The following is a 24,096-nucleotide window of genomic DNA, read 5'->3' as shown; positions in this document are numbered from 1 at the left end:
CAAAGTCCTGCTGCTGACTAGCTGCTGGAGTATTTCCAGGACTTTTCGCAGCCTACAGACTCCCACTTGATTTCTTTAAAACCTAGTTTATTGACTGTAAAACAGAACACTTATCAAACACAACAGTGTTAAATACTTTCACACTTGCCATCGGTTTAATTCTGTTGTGGCCAAGAACTTCAATTCTTCAAATATTAACGCTTATACTGATGTTTTTGGTCCTTCAAGCTATGCACACGGTACATAACATTTAAGTACAGAATTAAAGAAAAACATCAAGGATTTCTTGGAGAGAATAATTGGCTAAATGCATTTTTTTTTTCTTATACTGTTATAGATCACAGGTGTATTATAGGGTTTTGCATGTTTGCCATAGCCCTTTAGCCTATAACAACAAATTAGCATTTTAATCATGGCAATAATATAACTATATGTTTATAGAGATAGAGATGGGGCTGGGTAGGGCTAGGAATGGAGAATACAAAGAGGAAAGAGAGCTGAAATAAATGTAGAGTAAGGGTAGAGTAAGAGAAGAGAGTGATAATAATAAGAGTTATGCTGAAACCAGTGTCTTGTAGGATCTGGACTCCTTAAGAGAATATCCAAAGGGTCCACCCAGTAGCAAATTTTATAAATTGAGTCACAGTCTGAGTAGAAAGTTCTCCAAACTGCTGAATTTCATAAATTTTTTAAATCTTTTCCTTAACTGTAGGGGGTTTATGGGATCTCAAGTTCATTGGTATAAGTTATTTGGCAGCATTAAGAAAATGAGAAAGAACCTATTTATGTGGAAAAGATGCATGTATGCTGATTCGCCTTGAATGTTATTTTAGAGAATCTTACCAATATGGCCTCTAAACTCTGACCAGGAGGTGCATATTTTGGTACACTCCCAAAAAATGAAGAGCATAAAGGACTACGTGCAGCACAAGCAAATGTTCAAGACGTTTCGCCAAAAAAGCCACAGCACTCTTTTTCTTTCAGTGCCCCTAGTAACATCAGACCACAGCCAATTTGGTCAATGGACAACAACCCCAGCTGGCTTTTTGTGAAGAGGCTATGGAATGTGATAAAAAATAAATGAAAGCTTAGTAGTCAACTAACTTTTACTTAAGTTAAAAAAAACTGATTGGCTGCTTTTAATATGGCGTCTTTCAAAAGAAATGGTCACAACTGTCTCCATAACACTGACTGTCCTTTTTCAGACATGGTTTAACTGCAGAAGCACAACACCAAGGGGCTGATTTACTAAGACACGAATTCGAATCCGAATTGGAAAAATTCCGATTGGAAAACGAACATTTTGCGACTTTTTCGTATTTTTTGCGATTTTTTCGGCGCCTTTACGACTTTTCGGAAATTATCGCGACTTTTTCGTTACCAATACGATTTGCGCGAAAAAACGCGAGTTTTTCGTAGCCATTACGACTTGCGCGAAAAAACGTGAGTTTTTCGTAGTCATTCCGAAAGTTGCGCAAAATCTGGCGATTTTTTCGTAGCGTTAAAACTTGCGTGAAAAGTCGCGCCTTTTTTGTAGCGTCAAAACTTAAAAGGCGCGACGTTTCGTTAACATTGTCCATCAACCTAATGGTGAACATGACTCTGCAGGAGATCTGAGACTGGGCTGATTCACCTTCCAGCAAGACCACAACCATTAACACACAGCCAAAGCAATGATGGAGTGGTTCAAAATCAGCAACCTGTCTTCTGGCCATATTAAAGCTCAGTCTTAATATTTGGTCGTCATCAACAGTCTAATTTCAAGAGCATAAGCAATTTTGCCAAGAAGAATAGTCAAAAACTGCAGGATGAAGATTTGAAAAGCTGGTAGAGAATTTACTCATAGCAGTAATTGCAGCCAAGTGTGTTTCTGCCAAATGCTGACTCAGGAGTAAATACATATGCAACAACAAATATCTGCTCTTTATTTATAAAAGGGTTAAGTATCCTGTGTGAATAACTTTGGAAAATGTCAGTTAAATTTCAATTTGTAATGAAAAAGTGAAAAATCCAATATTTATGCAAGGAACTGCATTGCAGACCTGTGCCCCTAGTCTCTTAGGAAGGTAGCAAGGTCCTAGCAAGTTTTGAAATAGTAGAATTAAGACTTTTTTTTAACCTACCTTACTAATATTAATGTAAATCAAGAATGCTCTACCAGTCAGAAAAGATGCAGATGAATGTACAGTACATACATGTACAAATGTATAATGTATTCCTCTAAGGTCTTCATAAGGTTCAGGAGCCAGCAGTATTTATGAATTTTTTATAAGGTGGTGCCTACAAACTGTCAACTCAGTGTTTTATTTACAGTAATGACTATATTTATATTCAGATGTCTGAATAAGAAACAGTATACATAATGATCATTTGGTTTGTACGGTTGTATTCCGATATATAGCAGAACTGGGAGATAATATGGGAATTAGAATCAAATCCTAAAGCAATAACAACACATTAAAGAGTAATACATTTATAAAACCCTGCTGTGCTTCCAAATAAACGAAGAAAAAAAAAAAAAACAAGAGATCCACCGTTTCTTTCAGTTTTCATTTAACATTTCCAGCTGATAAATACAAATACAATTGCATTTGAAGCTGCATTGGTTTATCTCAGGTACAAATGAAAAATAATTGGCACATTGTCTGTGAATGTTCTCATTCATCCAGGTCATGGTATATCTATAGTAATAAGTCAAATCAACTGGACTTGCTGTGTCCAGGAAGAAGTTTCACCAGTCATAGTAACATAGTAACATAGTAACATAGTAAGTTGGGTTGAAAAAAGACATACGTCCATCAAGTTCAACCATAATGCCTATACCTAACCTGCCTAACTACAAGTTGATCCAGAGGAAGGCAAAAAACCCCATCTGAAACCTCTCTAATTTGCCTCAGAGGGGAAAAAATTCCTTCCTGACTCCAAGATGGCAATCGGACCAGTCCCTGGATCAACTAGTACTAAGAGCTATCTCCCATAACCGTGTATTCCCTCACTTGCTAAGAATCCATCCAGCCCCTTCTTAAAGCTATATAATGTATCAGCCAGTACGACTGATTCGGGGAGGGAATTCCAGAACCTCACAGCTCTCACTGTAAAAAATCCTTTCCGAATATTTAAATGGAACCTCCCTTCTTCTAAACGGAGTGGGTGCCCTCGTGTCCGTTGGAAGGACCTACTGGTAAATAAAACATTAGAGAGGTTATTATATGATCCCCTTATATATTTATACATAGTTATCATGTCACCTCTTAAGCGCCTCTTCTCCAGTGTAAACAGACCCAACTTGGCCAGTCTTTCTTCATAACTGAGACTTTCCATACCCTTTACCAGCTTAGTTGCCCTTCTCTGGACCCTCTCTAACTCAATAATGTCCCGTTTGAGCACTGGAGACCAAAACTGAACAGCATATTCTAGATGGGGCCTTACCAGTGCTCTGTAAAGGGGAAGAATAACCCCCTACTCCCGTGAATCTATACCCCTTTTAATACAGCTCAAAACCTTGTTTGCCCTTGCAGCTGCTGCCTGGCATTGCTTGCTACAGCCAAGTTTATTATCTACAAGGACTCCAAGATCCTTCTCCATTATGGATTTGCCCATTAAGGGTATATGGGGCTTGCATATTTTAGTTCTGAATCAACAAAGCCAGTTGGCTGACTGCTGAAACATTTTTCAAGAAAACCAGCAAGCCCCAGCAAGTCCAGTTGACTTGACTTATTACTATGGATATAATTGTCATATTAAACTATTCAAAACCTGGTCAGATCCTCTTACCGTTCATTTCCTGACATTTTTCATCTGACACATACTTTAGTTTTATGAGATCACAACTCATGGGTCATTAGGCAACCTCTTCCTTACAAGCGACCATAATAAAGGGGTTATGTCATAAAAGTCACCAAGTTTGCACTTGGTCTAATCACGGACAGGAGCCACTCAGCAAGTAACATTTACTGGTCATTTGTCAGATTGGAAGTATCTTTTTTATGGGTTACTAGACCTGCCTTCATCTTGTGACTTTGAATATATTACTCATGTTTTATGGTCTGTTTTCAGAAAGCTTGGGGCCATAAAGATTGAGAACTGTGAAAAATGAAACCATGAAACAATCATTCCTTCTTACTCAAAATTGTTCAAATTTGTGGGCACTAACAACCTAGAGCAAAATAGAAATGCTTCTTGATATAATGGCTATTTAAAATGGCTATAATGTAAAGGGTAATTTCCTTATTTGGCTACAATAGCTAAAAGGTTTACTAACACAAATTATTTTTGGAATTCTGTGTTTGCTACAATAATTCAGTTGCTGATTTTTGCATGTCAGAGAACATTTTTCTAATAAGGGTTAGGCCCAGAATAGAAAGATGCATCAATTCTAGTGATGAATAGTGACGAACGAATCTGATCCGCAAAACGCATTTGTTGCACAACTTTTTTGTTGCTGTGTCTTTTTTGTCGCCCACATCTTTTTTTTTTTTATGTGATCACGCCCAATTTGACGTGACCACAACAAATTTTTCTGCATCGAATTTTCGCAGAAGTTTCACAAAACAATTCACCGATGGTGACATCCAGAAATTCACTGCAAATCCATGCCTGGCGAAAAAATTAGCTGATCACTAGAGATGAACAAATCTGTCTTGTTTAGCTTTGCTTTGCCATGGGTAACCAAGGAAAATTCCCAAAACTGTGAAAATTCATGAAATGCATTAGTCAATGGGAGTTTTTTGCTTGTGACTTTTTCTGCACCAACTTTATTGGCAGCAAATTTTTCAGTGCAAAATACCAATATTGGAGTATATGGTCATTTTTGTGGCAATCATTTTGTTTCTCACAGAATACATTGGGGTCTATGGGCTGTAGGGGTGTAGGGATATATAAATAGGGGAGATCCCCGAGTGTCGTAACACCCCAGAGCAAGTACTGTAGTTATGCATAGATAGAAGATGCCAGAGATTCACTGGAACTAAAATATTTTCCGTACAAGTTAACCTTTTCAAAATGTATAAAAAAAGGATGTACACTGTGGATATGTACTAGTTAACATTTTTTTTTTGACTTTGCTACATTTTTTGGACACATTAAAAGAATTCTTATTTTAACGCCTGGAGATTAATATTTTCAAATCTCTTCTTTACAAATGTGCCCTTTTAAAATGACAATATGCTTTTAAAATAGAGTAGGTTTTTATTATCTTGTAGGAAAGCAGTAAACCTGACAGTTTCAGATTTGCAAATAAGTATAATACAGTTAAAAGGAAAAAGCACTTTGCTTTTTTGTAGGTTTAAAGTAAATGCGTTTGAAACAGATTTGCTTTTAGGGACAAAATTGAACAGATTTTTGCAAAATCAGAATTTGCTTCAAAGTTGCCCAGATGTACCAATGCAACAGCCAACTGTATACAACCACATTCAGCTGTGATATTAAATGAGATATTTGCTAATTTAAAGGAAAACTATACCCCTAAACAATGTAGTCTCTATAAATATCATATAAACAGCTCATATATAAATCTCTGCTTTATCAATATAGACCATTATCATAAAAATATACTATTTTATTAGTGGTATGGGATCAGTTATGCCAAAAGCTTTGGATTATGGGACGGCCTTTCCCATAAACTCCATTTTAATCCAATAATTTGTTACTATTTTTTTTAATTATCCTCTTTTTCTCTGTAATAATAAAACAGTACCTTGTACTTGATCCCAACTAAGATATAATGAATCCTTATTGGATGCAAAACAACCCTATTGGGTTTATTTAATGTTTACATGATTTTTTAGTAGACTTAGGGCATGGAGATCCAAATTACGGTAAGACCACTTATCTGAAAAACCCCAGGTCCGGAGCTTTCTGGGTTACAGATCTCATACCTGCAGCAAGTGCAACAAGCAATGTTAAATGCATCTATTTTGGGTGCTCTTTATTTATATCCCCAAGCCATCATGTGTCTGCAGTAGTAAGCAACACAGCATACTTATACTTCTGCTGGCACACCACTGCTTAGTAATAAAGCAGAGAAACTGTCAGGCCACCATGTACTAAGAGCTTGTACTGTCATAGCTACATATGTAATTGTATGGCAGCAGGAGTAGCCTGATATCATTTGTCACAGCTGGCAGTGAAATGCTTGCTATGGGGAGCCTATGGCCAGTGTTTGTTACAGCCAAGTAGCTGACTGGTAGTGGTGCTGGCTGTTTGCAGGCACGGGTCCCGCAAGAGTGAGGACAAGCGGTTGCCTGGTTTCACTTGCTCATCTGACCCCTAGCAGTCAGGCAGCCCAGTAAGGTTGATGGCAAGCATTCATTGAGGGTAATTATTCTGTATGTTTTAGTTAAAAGACTTGTGGATTCTAAATTTATATTTTATTATTATATCTGATTTTAAAATGTTGTTAAGAGCTGTGGCCTTTAAAATCCCAAAATTGAGTGTCTTTATTGTGTCTTGGGGGAGTGCATGGGGGAGGACAAGAAAGTATGGGAATCCGAGGTGAGTGGGGGCAGGACTGGGGGCGGGGTACAGTTATCAGGCAAGACTTGGCACTGCCTTTTTTATATTTTTTGGCTTTTTTAACTTGGAATGAAAGTTTTAACAATACAAAACAACTTGTAGTATTGCACATACACATATACTGAGCATACTCCTTGATTCAATTTAGTGCTATTAATTTGCAATTTGAGTTTAGTGGTTCTTTAGTAAGAATACTATTCAACATTTATAGTTTCCATATTTTGTTAATGTACCCCCTCACACTAGCTGCAAAAACTGCGCTGAACTTCCACAATACTTATTTCCTTTTGGTTTTGCATGTGTATACAAATTCTTTCAGCACTTCCTAAACTTGGAATCACAGTCTATAGAGGTCATAGGATTTGTTTCTACATTTGTATGATTTTGTTTTGTTTATTGACATGAAGCACAATTGTTAGCAATGGAAGACTGTTTACCTTTTTAAGTTTACTTTTTGGAACTTGCTGCACTTTAAACTCAGTGTGTATATTAGCACATGTGCTCAAAAGCCAAAAATACTACACTGACAAATACTCTGTCAACTGACCCTTAAACAAAATCGAGATTGAGTTGCCCTTTGAAATAAACCTATTTGAATTTTATTATCTCCAGAGCACATTGTGCCTCTAATCTTGTGATGGGTTAGTATTCCATCTATCAGAATAAGATTAGACTAGTGGTTGATGTCTGTTCCCAATGATAACTGAATTCAGTAGTTGTAAGAGAAAAAGAGTCCTTGCTGCCACAAGCATTTTCACTGCTCAGCCCATATCTACAGTTCAGACAGCTCAGGGAAGACCATATGTTTATACATATGCTGCAGTCATCTAACTAGTCATTACATGAAAATCACTGGCACTGGAAAATTGCATTAATGTAATGTAAAAATATTCCAAATATTTCCAGAAAGAAAACACGTCATCAGAACTGCAAAGTCAAAACTTGCACCAACTAAAAAGGAGATTTGTTTGCTAAAGTGATCAACTGGATACGTAATATCACTTTTTATTCCTTCAGGGGTAAACATTTTAGGCATTGTGTATCATGTTCAATGGATTAGGTATAGGTTGACTTTTACACCCTTCAAATGTCATTAACATGCTTCTGTAGAAAGAGAAATTAAATACAGGGTACAAGTTATTCTCTTATTGGTGTAAGAGTCTGAGGTGCTTGGCCTCTCTGTATAAAATCACATGTTAGCAGTAGCCAAAGAAAAACTGAGGTATGGTGATTTATGATTCCCCAAGAACAACACTGCTTCTGTTTTTCTATATCCCATCTCTTGCTCTTTAGATATGGTATTTATTACTTAAATCTTGTTGGTGGGACTGAGGAACTCTGCTTATCTACCCTGGGAAATCTCTGACCATGTTCCATTAGTGGCTAAATGGGGGGCAATAAACCGCTTCACAGTAGAAGGTGTTCCTTAAACCCAATGGGGTTGATTCACTAAAGTGCGATAAATCTTATCGCACGCTTTTTTGTGTTAAATTAGACGTGATAATTAGCGCGCGATTCACCATAGTATTATCGCGTGCGTTAAGTCGCCATATTGCATGAGTTATTTTTCGCGCGACCGCATGCGTTGATTTCCGCGCTGAAAAGAATACGATCGCATGATTCACAATCATTAGGCGCGCTAAATATCGCATTAGGCTATGCGAAAATTAACACCTACTACAGGCAGACGATAAATTATAGAAAAGTACAGTAAATCAGTTTTTGGCAATAAAATATGGACTTTGCAGTGTTTCCCCTAGAGTGACGCAGCCGCCAGTTTGCAGGAAAATGGTCATTTTTAATACAGTAATTTTCCGCAAGTATTGGCGTGTATGGCTAACATGCTGTGCATTCATTCGCACGACTATTTATATGCGGCTACAAGTGATGAAATGTTTCGCCAGGCATGGATTCGCAGCGAATTTTTGGACGTGCAGCGAATTTTTCCACTGCAAATTTTTTCATGCGTTTCGCAAAACAATCTGCCAATGGCAAAACGCATAAAAAAATTCGCCACGCAAAAATTCCCTGCACGTCCAAAAATTTACACAGGCGTCAAAAAATAATAGTCGCGGGCAACAATTTTTTTGCCCGCACAACATTTTTGCCGTTTTGTGGATCTTTCGAAAGATTTGCTAATTTTTCACCAAAGATAACCAGAACACATTTGCTCATCACTAGTGGCTACTATTTATAAGCATCTACTATTTATATGCTACCATTTATATGTGGCTAATATTTATATACACTATTTATGTGCGGCGACAATTTATATACACTATTTAAAGCTACTATTTATATCCGGCGACTAAACACGAGCATTATTTAGCGCATGTACCGGCAAATACCGCATTGAAATAGTCTTTGCGAGTTAAATAACGCATGCAATATCGCGCGTAAAATAATGCAAGTATGCCTATAGTGAATCGTGCGAAAAGTTGCGAAAATTAAGACTCTATTCTAGAGGGTAGGCTGTGTCAGGGTGTATATCAAGGACCTCCTTGATTGTGGACTTTATAGAAGATGTTCAAAGACTATTTTAGAGTTTACTGTATAAGTTATATAACACAAAGTGATCAATACAGGTAAGAGAAGAGACAGGCTTGGCAGAAGTAGTTACAGTGTCCTTCAGTGGAGTTCTTACAGCAGAGTCAGAAAAGCTATAATGTATTTTTTATTCTATAGGTACTTCTTTGACTAAGGAGAGAGAAAAAGATGATAAACTGCTGACATACTTTGCTAGACTCCATACCACCCCTTCAACACAGACACAGCTGTTCAACTTGAATGGGGAAATACAATACAATCCGGCTATAATGAAAACAATTTTTAGTACATGTTACACCAGTCTTTACAATACTAAGCTTAATGCTTTCAAGTCCGATATCTGTCTTTTTTTTTTTTGAGTCTGCTTAGATCAATCTGTTGGAGGAGCAATAATTAAACATTGAAAATAACAATAGTATTCCAAATGAGAGGGTATAGATAGGTTTCTAACATGCAAGAGTAAAGACCCAGCCCCCCACTTTTTTTCATAACATTTTAAACACATTTTCAAAAATCTACAAAGTGCTTGTTATTTACAAAGCAGTCATTCTTTAAGGGGGGCACTTTAAGTTACCTTTAACAAAGTTAACTGTACCTTTAAGTTAACTTTAGTTTTTATGCAATGTTTTTTACCAGACTCATATTTTATACTTTTTTAAATATTTACATTCCTAATGCCTCTTTCCAGATTTCAATTTAAAAATGCTATCTGGTTGTTGGGAGTCACTGATCCCAACAGACAAAAACTATTGCTGTGTGCAGCTACAATTTTGTTTTATATTTTTATCCTTTCTATTCAGGTCTTATCTCTGTCATGTTTAATTAGGGATGCACCGAATCCAGGATTTGGCCAAGATTCTGCCTTTTTCGTCAGGATTCGCCTGAATCCATGGTCCTGGCCGAACCAAATCTGAATCTTAAAAATCACATGACTTTTTGTCACGTAAACATGGAAGTTGAAAATTTTTCCAAAATTTGCTGACATTTAACCTTTCCAAGACCTAATTAGCATATGCTAATTAGGATTTGGTTCAGTATTCGGCCAAATCCTTTACGAAGGATTCGGGGGTTTGGACGAATCCCAAAAAGTTGATTACCTGGCTATAAAGTGAACCGTATCAATTATATATCTGCTGAAATTATTTATTTAGTGGAAACAAACCATATTTGATCATGATTTGTGTAATGTCAGATAATCAATAAATATTTAAATACCATTTTAGTAGGATCCCTGATGTATATCATAATGACTATGGTGAAAAAGTATCCCCTCAAATATTAAACTTACAAAATGTTTATATTGACTTACAAAGACTGCCATGAAACCTCACTCGATTGGTTCACTTGTGTACAGTCTTGCATATCCCCTCTATCTTTACACCCAACCATATCCATTGTTGTGTGCTTCCTTAAACATCTCATTGTGCATGTGCTGTCAATGTAATGTTTGATATGTACTTAGCTTTGTGACCATGCATTAATATATAAATAAAAATATACTTACATACCTATAGTCAGAAAGGTCATATATAAATACCTGCCTGTCACCATTACTTAGGAAACACACACACACACCACCTGATAAGGGAATCTCTTTATTATTATAGTGTCTTATATTTAAAAGAATAAAGTGACCAAAAATATATTTTTTGCCCTGTTATTACATATTGTTACTACATATAATTTGGTTTATATCGTGCTGTGATCATCATTTTTCAAAGATTCATTTTTTTTAAATAAAGTTTTGTCTCGCTGCTCACATGTATGCTTAATCTAAAGCGATCATCGATCAAGGGCTTTACTGTACCTTAATATGCAGAGAAATAGCGTGAAACGTATTCTGATGGATAGAATTGTATTATTTCTCATCCCACTGAGGTAATCATGACCATTTTTTGAGTGAATTATTCACTGTAATGGCTAAAGTTTCTATCTGTGAAGCAGTGATGCTAGAAAGCAGGCAAGAAGAAACCATAATTTTATGTTCATAGCAGTAAAAGCACATTGATGAATATTAATAGGCTCTAATTTATGTTCTGTCAGACAAACATCTGTGGGAGAATTTCACGGTTTCACTAGCAACAAATTCAAATCCTGTAGAAATCTTTAAAAAAAATGCATGCTCTGATAGGACGATAAAAAAGATGGATGTTTCCTAATTACATCATCTCAAATGATTTTATATCCTGTGATTATCTGTGACCTGTGGTTATGACATTCTGTTGTTAATTACTGTTGTGGAGTATTTGTTAATGTTCTGAATAGGTCGTATGGTAGATTAAAGACTGTGCCACTGCTCTTCTCTGTGGGACACACTTCTTCTCGAGGCACTCTCTGTTTGGGTCAAGAAGCCAATTCTTTTATGCTCTGAAAATGTAATTTTATTCCTCCTGCACATTGGTCTTTATTCATAACATATTATGACAACATTTTTCACAGTAACATGGAAGAAAGGAAATTTAGACCAATATAATAATAAAAGCTCAACACAAATAACATAGAGGTTTTATTTGGGAATCTAGAAAACATTATATATGCAACTGCTTGTTTTCCAAGGCACCATACTACATTCTCTGACACCATAGTGAAAACACACAGGTACAGCTGTTCTCCATACAGTACATAAAGCAAAGTGCTTTTATATAGTATATTCTTATCCAGCCTGTCAGATCAGCAGTGCCAAGAAATCTAGTGTATAATGTCAATAGCTGGAGTTCATTTTGTTGAAAAAACTTTATTTATCCGGAGTCTAAAAGCTATCTATATGACAATCTTGTTTTTTGCTAAAAACCTGATACTGACGTCACTCTTCAAAATATTAATATACATTAAAAGTTACTTGTAGGTCACATTTTTCTCTGATATGTCTGCTTTTGTAAGGAAAGTAAGCATGTGGAATGCACCATGCTGCGCTCTGCCTGTGTGTAAAGTTGTTGCTCATGGCTGGCAGCTGTTTGCTGTTGTCACAATTAAATTTAGGACCTTTTCTGAAATAAGTAGGCATCTCCACTCAATTGCAGTGAACTCAAACACACTTTATTAATAACCACAGGAAGTGCATCAGTAAGGCATTGTCTTACCTAGACTCACAGGGGGACTCAGTGCCACCTGTTAGCTAACCTGCATATTGTGTTTACTACTTACATTAAAGAAATTTAAATATTTATTTCATCCACTTACATGTATTCAATGCTTACCTGCACCTGTGTAGTACAGCCCCCATTAGGAAAAATGGGGTTCATCTCTTCCTGCCCTTCCCTGCGGGGGAATTCTCCACAGCAGGGAAAGGCAAAACCAAATGCGCATCAGTACAAGCCTTAAATGTGATTCAGAAATACAAATGTTGGTTTTCATGCAGTCATTTACTATGTAAGACAAATTTTTCCTGAGACAGATCTGTGAAGGTGCATGTATGAACGTGTTTAATAAGTTGTTAATAACGAGCATAGAAGCCAGTGTAGCTAGTAAAACATCTTAAGTAATACATGTTTGTGTTTGTATTTCATTTTTCTATCAATGCCAGTGTCTGCAAAGGTTTAAAAGTTGGACCTTACATTTCCATTAAAGTATATTACATTTACTTTTATTATACAAGATAATTTTAATGAAATTTAATGAAATTAACAACAGTGCATGTTCCAGAGTATATTATTAGTTTTGAGACAGAACATGTGCAGGCTGCTTTACATGTCACATCCAGGGGGCGGATAGTGATAACGCATTTTCATTGGAGGAAGCTATCACTAGAATGATTTGCATCAGAAAACTTATTATACATAGGAGTTGGTCTCTTTTTGGGCAAGTTAACATCCCTAAATCTTTATCATTCTCCACCTTTGAACACATTACTGCTCTATGTTGTGGGGTGTCTAAATAGTTCTACTAAGTTATGTAACTTTGGGTTAGATAGTTGTAATTACTATTTTTCAACATTCATTACAAATGCCTTGCTTGTTATGTTGAGTCTCAAAGCTTATTTATGAATCTGGCATAAATACTTGGACTGGAAAGCATCCTTCTAACTAAACCTTATGAAAAATATAATATGCCTGAGGAAAGATTCGCTTAATGAGTTAATGAGCTAATTTTCACAATTTCAGCAGCAAAATCAGTGTTAGCCCTTGAAATATAAATGATAGAGTGAAGCCCAACTGATTCAAGGTCACAGTGAATATGTTTCAAGCTAAATTATTCTTTAAAAAAGCGAAATTATACGATCCTGACATTTTTCAGACCTCTATTACCATTTGCATTGGAAGTGAAACTGACTGTCATTAGGACACTGGGACCTTGCATGAACTAACAGTATTTCTACAGTATTGTTTGTTTTAGAAATGCCACTGTCTTAAATGTATTCAAATTTTTATAATAAAGTTTAGGTGTATATATAGTAAGACAGATACTGTATAAAGCCTTTTAATTGTGGGTGTTATATACTTATGTTCATACTAAATGTTTAATCTTCCAACAGAACAGAAATTCTATACTAATTGTATTTCTAATTTTTTCATATTGCATCTAGAATTTTTCAGAGAACTCCTGAAAAATGCAGAGAAGTCACTTAACGACATGTTTGTGAATACTTATGGAATGCTATATATGCAGAACACTGAGGTGTTCCAAGACTTATTTACCGAACTGAAACGTTACTACACAGGAGGCAATGTCAACCTGGAAGAAATTCTCAATGATTTTTGGGCACGGCTGCTTGAACGCATGTTTCAGCTTATAAATCCTCAATATCATTTCTCTGAGGACTACCTTGAGTGTGTCAGCAAATACACAGACCAACTGAAACCTTTTGGAGATATACCTAGGAAACTCAAAGTTCAAGTTACAAGAGCACTTATCGCAGCACGAACATTTGTCCAAGGTCTCACTGTAGGTCGTGAAGTAGCAAACAGGGTATCCAAGGTAATGAGAAACACATTCTTCTTTCATTTATTCAACCTCTGCAATGATTTATCAAAATTCATTTTTAAATCTACAGTACCAATATACTTTCATATGTGTCTTGTTTTTTTGTCATTATCACAGTAGTAATTTTGAACTATCATATCCGCTTCTAGTACATTTCTATTATGTGCAGATTAATTCCATGGCCTCAGTTTAAATATATATGAGCAAAAAATGATTTCACATTGTTTAGACTGGTCTGAGATTCAACAGTTCATCTGTTAACTTTTTAAGCCATTTTCATAAGCGCTGGAGAAACAGCTGAGAACTATAATCAGATGACATTTCCTATCAGTAACTGAAATGTGACAAATATGTGTGAGTGACATTACTCATTTCAGCATTCTAATTCCCTTGGTTGAAAAAATGACTGGCAGTAGACTCATCAAGGCTAAAAATGAATGACAATTCTGTTTAAGAATGACATATGGTCCTCCTTTGCTCTTCAGTTCAATTCAAAAAATCACATTTTACCCAATATCACAGTGCATTAGACTTAACTTCTATTATTCCATCTTTTACATTATTTTTTTAGGTATCATATATTGTGCCTTTTTAGAGCTAGATTATGCTCTGATCTAAGCAATAGTGTTGGGTGCTATGCAGGTGCAATTAATGTAAAATGTTGGTTGTTAAACTCAGTGCAAAGTAAAGAAAAATTTATGAGATTTTTTTTTTATCATTTATTCTCTTTTTAACATAGTACCAACACATTTTACACAACATCAATTGCTGCCCCAGTTGAGCTGACAGTACAGTAATCACATTCCCATATCACACTAGGGAATGTACCCCAAGAAAACCCATGCAGACACAGAGGGAATATAATAACTCATATCAGAAATGAACCTGGGACTCCAGTGCTACAAGGCAACATTGCTAACCTGTCAACCATCATGGCACTAAAAGTAAATGTTGATGTGTTATAGTGAAAAGATACGGTAGTAGCAATTCAATATGAAAATATGGTTTTGAAGAAGTTTAAACACTTGGATCATTTCAAAGATAGTTGCAAAACATGATACAGGTATGGCATCCATTATCAGGCAACCCGTTATCCAAAAAGCTCTGAATGATGGAAAGGCCATCTCCCATAAAATTCATTTGAATCAAATAATTTAACATTTGAAAACATATTTCCTTTTTCTCTATAATAACAAAACAATACCTTGTACCTACCCAACTAAGATAAAATAAATCCTTATTTGAGGCCTATTGGTTTTATTTAATGTTGATAATAAAAATGTTTTCCACTAGACTTAAGCTGTGGATATCCAAAGTACGTAATCCAGAAAACCCTGAGGCTTGAGCATTCTTTATTAGCTCATTTAACTAAAACAGGGGCAAAGAGAGGACTAATGTTTTATTTTCGGAGGGGAGCAATAGAAGGACAATTGCAATAGAGGTGTGAAAGACCAATGAAAGCAAAATGTATATTGTAAAACAGATTGAATAGTCAATTTTTTTCTGTTCCTTAAATTTCCTTGCATTTTTTTTCCTAACCTTTTGCTCAGGAGCTTAGAGGCCTAGCAATCCATTGTACCAATACATACATCTGCATGGATTTGATTTAAAATACTTCTATGAATTCAAGTTTTTTTAGCGTTTTTGGTGATGGAAAAAATGATATAAGAAATAAATATGTATGCACTAGAAAAACAATAACTCCAAAGCTGAGTAAATGTATTTTTGTTTTTTTTAATACAGGTATAGGACCCGTTATCCAGAATGCTCGGGACCAAGGGTATTCCCGGATAAGGGGTCTTTCCGTAATTTGAATCTCTATACCTTAAGTCAACTAAAAAATCAATAAAACATTAAATAAACCCAATAGGACTGTTCTGCCCCAAATAATAATTATTTATATCTTAGTTGGGATCAATTACAAGGTACTGTTTTATTATTACAGCGAAAAAGGAAATCAGTTTTAAAATTCTGAATTATTTGATTATAATCGAGTCTATGTGAGACAGGCTTTCCATAATTTGGAGCTTTCTGGATAACGGGTTTCAGGTAAGGGATCCTATACCTGTACTTAATTTTGACACCGATTTTTTTTTTTTAAATTGCACATCAGTTAAGTAACTCCCAAGGTTGTAATAGTTTGATTAAAGTATAAGCATTAAATGACATGTACATTTGCCCAGAAGGTGCTACCTTGATAAGTCAGTAGTATCTGAAATGAAAATTGGCGGTCAATCGTGAGCGGGAAAAAAAGCAGGCCAGAGTAAAGTCATAAACGAATTTTAGAAGAAAGGATAAATTGCATCTGTTTATTTAGGGAATTGTAGCTAAATAAGGTACAAGAAGACATGGCAATTGGATATTTCTAGAAAGAAATAAACATTTTGGCGTACATCACCAAAGCTCAGAATAATAGTACTATAATAGTAAAATGATGCAAATAGTGGAGCGTTATAGCTGTGTATGAAGGGCAGGAGGGTGGAAATAGATCTGATAAACACATTACTAATTTGTTTTTGTGTATAAAGTACTGTGTTTGTCTATACCCCTATTAGTGACCTACATTGTGATACCAATTGCAGCCCATGCGAGCTACACTACAAAAATAGGTTTGAAATCTATACATTATGTTACATTGAAAGAATAGGACCTTGACTTTAGTTAATCACTCACTTTAGTTAATGTGTTTTAAAATCCCAATTTGTCCCAACTAAACTTCACATTTTAGTTCTCACCTGATGTTAAATTTAATATAACAGAATGCTATAACGGGTTGTATTCAGCTTACTGCTGTGACAAAAGAGGCTGGTTACAGAATTTTGTCCTTTTTGTTGGCTGCTTCAAAAAGACCTTACCTTGCGTATTGATTGTGTGCTCTACCTAAAATGTTTTCATAATGGTCACTGTTTCAAAATGTGGCTATACATCTTTATAGGTATCGCCATAGTTGAAGACCTATTTATTGGCATAGGTGCTAACTTGCACAAGTGAATTTTTCAAAAACAAGTCTTTTTACTTTTTAACTTTTAGTAGATTGCTCAAACCTAATTGCTGATTGGTTGCAATAAAGGCAATTATGTTAGAGTGTCTTTCCCCTGTTGGACTCTACACTATAGCACTTTACAGCCATCAAGGCAACCGCTATTAAGGCATTTAATACAGTATGCTAAGATACTAAGAGATTAAGTCAGGGTCAGACTGGATCGTGCAGGACCCACTGGAGCTACCACCAAGTGGGCCCCGCACTGCCAAGGTGCCCCCCGCTATGTCCCCTGCACCCCCCCAACGCTCCCCTAACCCTCTGCAGGGTCCCCCTCCCGACATCCTCCCCTGAGCACGAAACTTACTTTCAACACGTCAGGAGAGGGACCCCACTGGGTTTTTTTCCCGGTACCCCTGTGGCCCAGTCCTACCCTGGACTAAGTGACTTGTTAAAGGTCACAAGGAGTTTCCACAGGGAGTTGAATCAGGTTCTCTAGCTTAACATCACACACCAAAGGCACTTACCTCTGGGCTAACTCCTCCTACAATGTACAATTTTGCAGCTATGTTTGTAACAGTTGGCGAGTCTTAATAATCTATTTAAAGGGTTTTAGAATTTTTATTTCAATTTTTAATGTTAGTTAAAAAGTTCTGGTTTAGTTTAAGGGATTTTTACAGAAAAGTAATGAATTAAACCTTCTGCCCTACATTGACGGCACAGTATGTTGTCTTATGTTAAGCCAGACACTGACAAGATAGTGTTGAAAGTGGGAATGAAATGGGCATTTAAGATAACATCACTCCCAATATTGTGTAACACTTTTTCAATTAAGGTCTTATTTGCACTTTATTCAATTTTTGTTTTCCTTGAAATATCTTTGTAACTGAAGTAAATGTTTTTCTAGTTATAAATACTCCTCTTAACCTCAATTTTCAATTCTTTTTAACCACTACAAAAGGAGTCCTGACTTGGGAATTACAGTGTATTCCTACAAATTCTAAAAGCATTTGACACAGGGAAGCTTGGTTGAACTATTTTTCTTTATTTTTTTTGTATGAGTCTGTCTTTGATGTGGCAATAAAATATCTTCACTTAGATAATGTTTATTTCATAGATGAATCTAATAATAATAAAAGCTGTGTATAATTTTGTCACATGAGTAAAAATGTAATATATGCTTTAAGTAATAATTATAACTGTTCCAGTAAAATGCAGTGCAACTGAACAATTATTTATATATAGCAATGCTAGTGATCAAAAATGAAGTTCCCAGATGTTGCTTTCCTGGTACTAACCTTGACTGGTGCCCCTGCACTTTCACATGTTGAAAAGGGCTCTAAAAGAGAATAAAATGAAGACTTTTTGCTCTCACCTATATCTTGGGAATCTAATATGCATGTTTTCTGGGATGGAGGATCTAAACCCTCTGCAGGTTTGTTTGAAAGGTTTGCAATTGTGAGGGGGGTTACATTTTATTATCAGTAGGGTCTTATGGAGGCTTACTTTCTCCTTGTACACAAGGTGAGAGGATGGATTAGCCTGGGACAGGGTACCCATCTGGAAACTGTTATCTCCATCCTTCTCTCTGCCTACTTTAAAGTCCTTCAGTTGCTTCACAGCAATGAGATGTTTAATCATATTATTGGTATTTGTTGTACAGTTATATTGCATTTCTGCACCAGAACAGTATGAGGATTCGATGTTGCAATCTGGCTTATTAAAATCAATTGACTAGAAGTGAAGAATCTTAAAAACATACTTTGACTATTACTGTAAAGGGTATGTGCTATTTGAAACATGATAAATAATATAAGACATTTTTTCCAAGAATAAAAGTGTAATTTGGAAATATATGATTGATTAAAAAAACATGTTTTTATTGGTTCTCCATTTCAAGAAAATACTTGCAAATACCCACATATCTGTATAATATATTCAGTCACTCTCATCTCTTCATCCAGACCAGAAAGAAGTTTGAAACAGATTGATGAGCCATCTTTCTAGTCATTCTTAGTAAGGGCTTGTAGGGACCAAGGACTGCAATTCCCTCTTATTTCACAGGTTTGTGTAGGCATTTTAGATTCTGTAACCTGCCAAGGTTAATTGGCTTAGGATGAATCAATTATGGCTTGTCATTTTAGCAGAATAAAATTAAGTTGCAGAAAATTTCTGGATGCTGCTCAAAATACAGTAATTGGGTAAGTATAAAAAGACCAAAATGCGTTCACGTACTGCATTAATAAATACAGCTCAGTGGGTGGGAGCCATGTCACACTTGGATAGGAATATTAATGAAACTCATGCCAGTGTTACAGAGAGGAAATGTTGTTCTTTTAAAAAAGTGTGTATAGCAAATTCACTGAATACTATTAAACAGATACTGTGCAATATTTTAGATATAGTTATAATTCTCAAAAGCTATGAATAATCAGAAAAATAAAATTAGTACTTGTTATTAATAACAACTTGTGGCATTGTGCTTATATATGAACTTGGGAGTACCAGCTAATATCCTTATATTTTACAATGTGTATGTTATTTACTGTTGGCCAATATGGACACTTTGGACAGAGTTTTAAAGAATTGCATAGCATAAATCATTTATGACCTTACCTTTCTGATGCCTTGCATATAGGTGGTTATTTAAATATCCACTCATTGGTGGCTAAACGTGTTACTTTTGCCCAAAGACAAGCAGTGCCTTTGTGATACTGGTCACTACAGCTGATGTATAAAAAAGTTATAGTCTCTGTTATAGACACTGTGCCTGTGTTTCTTGGTACTCATATGGCTGTCTCTTCTTCCCTCCTGACACATTCTGTGATCATTTCAGGTATTCTAGATATGCACTTATGATCAAAACACTTGTGTGTCAAGAGAGAGAGCAGGACCAATTATGTTTTTTTCTCAGCAATGTCCAACTAGATGCCCAAAGTTAGGGACCTGCAGAACATGTTTTTCCTTTAATCTCTCTAGTAATTATTTCGTGGCCTCCAGTATGAACGAGGACTATTACCATTATTTCATTCTGGGCGGACCTATTGTTATTATTTAACCAGCAGTCTACTCTTCCTTGTTGGATAGCTGTGCTCTGACAACACAGTGAAGGGTTTATGTATGTAATGCACACCAATGCTCTGTACTAATTTAGCTAATTTAGAAGCATGGTGCACCTACTTTTTTACTGCTATTATGTAAATGCTTGTGGATTTAAGGAACTAGCAATACTAAAAGTTCCAATTATAATGTATTTATTCATATGTTATAGCTTGATATCCTGTTCATGTAAAACTATTTTGACACAAAGTACAGGGATTTAATGCAGAGTGTGCTATCAGCACTTGCTCCCCTGGGTTTGGAGGAATCTGGATAATGCATATCCATGAGCTACAAATATTGATAAATACAGATATGTTGTTTGTTTGTTTAGGGTTATATTATTAATTCTGTTTATACATTGCTTTCTGTCGCTGTTTAGCTTTGCAGAGCACCAATGTCAAACCATAGGGCTCATTTACTGATGACAAAACAAGGTGCAAAGTGCAAAAAGAATATGTGCAAGCCACCATGTTTTTTACATATTGTACCCACCCCCAATTATCACCTCTGCATGCAGATCTTTGAGTTCAACCCTTACTGAATAAGCACTAGGGGGCACTATTGTGGTGGTCTAACACTCCATTTTTCACCAAATATTCTTTGGCACATTAAGGCTTTCCAAACCTAAAACTATACTTCACTTTTATGTAGAGTACTGTTGTAATTTTTTTGTGATCCAGGAACAGTATCTCTGCAGTGTTTGAGGCTGTTACTACTAGTCACCCTGGCCTGTCAGGTTTAATATTACTTTAGCTACAGCCAATGGGGAATGCTACAGGACACATTAAGAGATACATAACAATTTTGCAGCTGGCCCTAGCTTTCTGTAACTGTTCAACTGAATTTAGTTCAGTTAATTTTAGGACTTGCTAGAAAGTAAAAATGCTGGCTGTGCTGTATTCTGTAAATTTAGAAATGTATTTATGTGTTATCAGTTCTTCTTTTCAGAATACATAACACTTTTCTGTACAGTTTGTTGTAACTTAGTATGGACTGTCACTGTCAAAATATATCCTATACACCCTCTGGGCACATTTTTTGCCTTTAAATTCAATTCAATTACTATCCTAGAGCTAAGGCTTTTTAATGATTTTCTTGATCCTAGTGACCATTCTTAGATTAATGCTACAGTTTCTTTGAATCAGAGCAGAGTGCCTTTATTTTCAGGTACTGTACTTATTTTCGGAAAACACCATGCTTATATAAAAGGTAATTGTGTATTCTAGAATCTCACTCCAGCTTTGATAGTCAGAAAAGATCAATAACATTCTAGTTGATAAATAAAAGCAATCAGCTTTTCACAGCTTGTATTTTTCTATTTTTCAGTTCTCCATGCTTTCCGTCCCTTGTTGATTACTTGATATGCTTGCAAGGTGCCAGTTACTCTTCTTACTATCCTTGTGCATGCTTGTGGCCACGTTGTCTGTTCTTCTCTCTACTGTCCATTGCCTATTGGGTTCTCTATTTGTTAATAATTCCTTTTTCTTTTGCTGTTAGTCCAACAAGAATATAGGATCGTTATGTTCTCTTCTTGTTTGAGACACAAAAGACCTCTTGTATTGATGTTATCAGCATTCCCTCTGTGAATCTGCCTCACTCTCTTTCCAGTCTCCTCTCTTTTTATGCCCTCTATTAAACTTTCCTTTCAAATTCCTGGTTGCTATCTCTTACCCTCAATCATTTTATTTTTAGTCAGCATTTTGCTAATGATACGCTGGAGGCCCAGGAACTGGAGGAGAATACCCCAGGGGAAGAGAGTAGAAAGATGGCATAAAACAAAGTATGAATCTTTAAAAGAGAAGATGTAATGCAACACCTGTATTATACAGTATAGGAGCAGTTCTATCCAACAGTGTAACCTGAGGAGAACAAGGGAAATGCTGAATTTTCAACTCCTGCAACATGAGCAATTGGAAGGGGCAGGAAAATGCCATTTATGTCTATATAAGACAGAGAACCCATTGTTGTTTTTGTATAATATAAACTGATATGAAGACAAAACCTGGTGTATTACTATTTGGAAATACCAAGGAATGTTTTGAATATGTCTTTCATATCAAGCTATCCAGAAAGATACATTGCAACAAGAATATTCCCCCAGGCAATTTCAATACAGTGTGTAGGTTTATGATCCAAGATATTCATCAAAAAGAATTTTAATAATGCTTGACAGATATATTGCATTAATAGTGCTGATGAAGTGGAGTAAGAGCCATGCAGCGGAGCCTATAAAATATTACCACTGACATATTCATATTTTGTTGATAAAGATATGACATCTTACATATTGTGCCTATTACCAAATATAAAATGCATTGCACTGTTCTTTGCCATTTGTTTCTTCTATAATAGTTTTCTTGAAAAAAAAATGGCTGTTTGGTATACAAACACTCTATATTTACTCCACTATACAGAAACAATTTATCACCAGCTGAAGGTTATGTTAGGGGAAAGAAATGATGAAGCCAGAACTTTTTATACCAAATGATATTAAAATCATGAGTATAAGAATTTTAACAGACTGGCAATATAAACTAAAAGGATAAAGCAACAGTAACTAAAAAGAGAAGCCAGGATGGACAGAAGAAATGTTTTATTAGCTTTCATCATCATCCATATCTGTAAAACATATAAATGCTAGTACACCAACTGCAGAACTAAATTATATCACATTTGCAAAATGATAAATAAGGTATACTGTTTTCAATAGAATTACCTGTAGTTTATTTCCATGATTCCTTGGTCCGTGGGTCAAAAGGAGGTTTCTCTTCTGATTTCTCTTATGTCAATTTAGTTTTTTTAGGAATAACTCTTGCACTGACTAATCCAGACGTGTGGTGAGGGATTGGCATCTTGTTCTTGGATTTTTTGGGGTTGACATTTCTGTATTTAATGGTATGTAGCTGTAAATAGCATGAAAGTTAATGATAGGAGTGGCTCTGTGGATGAAATATTGATATCATATTAGTAGTAGCACTATTTTCAATGCACCAGAAAAAAATGCTGTGAAATCCAGAAAAATGTAAAATCATGCATTATGCATTATATATTGGTGGGTCTATAAAAACAGTGTCAAATGAGGGAAAACTTAAAATCAGGGTATGTGAAATTGAGGTTTCAATGTAAATAGATTTAATTGATATGATACCTGTGAGTACACAGATTTTACAAACTCTGATATCATACATCACAGCACAACACTTTTAGCATTCATTCCAATGAACTATGTAAGCTAATGATCTTTGAAAATGGAGTAATGCGGTAAACAACCTGAGCCGAATATCTAAATATAATTTGCTCCATCTGCAGAATATTCTTTATTTTTTTAGCAAAAAGGCTGACTGCTGGGTTAAGAAACTTTGTAGATTGTTTTACGATCATTATATTTCACAGTAGGGCATTCCTACTAACATCCAAATCTAAACTCAGAGGCTGTGGGGATTCAGCCTAAGGGCTCTGGTACACGGGGAGATTAGTCGCCCGCGGCAAAACTCCCTGTTCGCGGGCGACTAATCTCCCCGAGTTGCCTTCCCCCTGCCATCCCACCGGCGAACATGTAAGTCGCCGGCGGGATGGCAGACGCGGCGGGGCGATTTGCGCGGGATTTATGGGATGAATACTTTTTCTGGCCTACATATTTTTTCACTAAAGTCTCCATATCTCTGTAACCTAATTTCAACTCTGAAGAAATATTGGAGCTGAAAGGTGCTTGAAGGAGAAGGAAAGTACAGGTATGGGATCCATTATCCCAAAAAACAGGTATTCAGAAAGTTCCGAGTTTTGGGAAGACCACTTCCATGGACTTCATTATAAGCAAATAATTCAAATTTTTAAAAATGATTCCTTTTTTCTCTGTAATAATAAAACAGTAGCTTGTAATTGATCCCAACTAAGATATAATTAATCCCTATAGGGGGCAAAACAAGTCTATTAGGTTTAATAGATTTAAGGTATAGAGATCCCAGTTATGGAAAAATTCCTTATCCGGAAAATCTCTAGTCCTGAGCATTCTGAAAAACAGGTCCCATACCTTC

General features: G+C 35.8%; 1 protein-coding gene across 3 annotated transcripts in view; it reads left to right on the top strand.

The window, feature by feature from the left end:
- Positions 1 to 24,096, top strand: part of gpc6 (glypican 6) — a 574,948-nt gene that overhangs the window by 248,956 nt on the left and 301,896 nt on the right. For all 3 annotated transcript variants that reach the window (XM_018091653.2, XM_012957513.3, XM_031897065.1), the window contains one exon: positions 13,583 to 13,974. In XM_018091653.2, the coding sequence (XP_017947142.1) occupies positions 13,583 to 13,974 (392 nt within the window). The remainder of the gene's footprint in view (positions 1 to 13,582; positions 13,975 to 24,096) is intronic.

This window comes from Xenopus tropicalis, chromosome 2 (assembly GCF_000004195.4).
Source record: "Xenopus tropicalis strain Nigerian chromosome 2, UCB_Xtro_10.0, whole genome shotgun sequence".
NCBI lineage: Eukaryota > Metazoa > Chordata > Amphibia > Anura > Pipidae > Xenopus > Xenopus tropicalis.
This window is presented reverse-complemented; position numbering and strand designations above follow the sequence as displayed.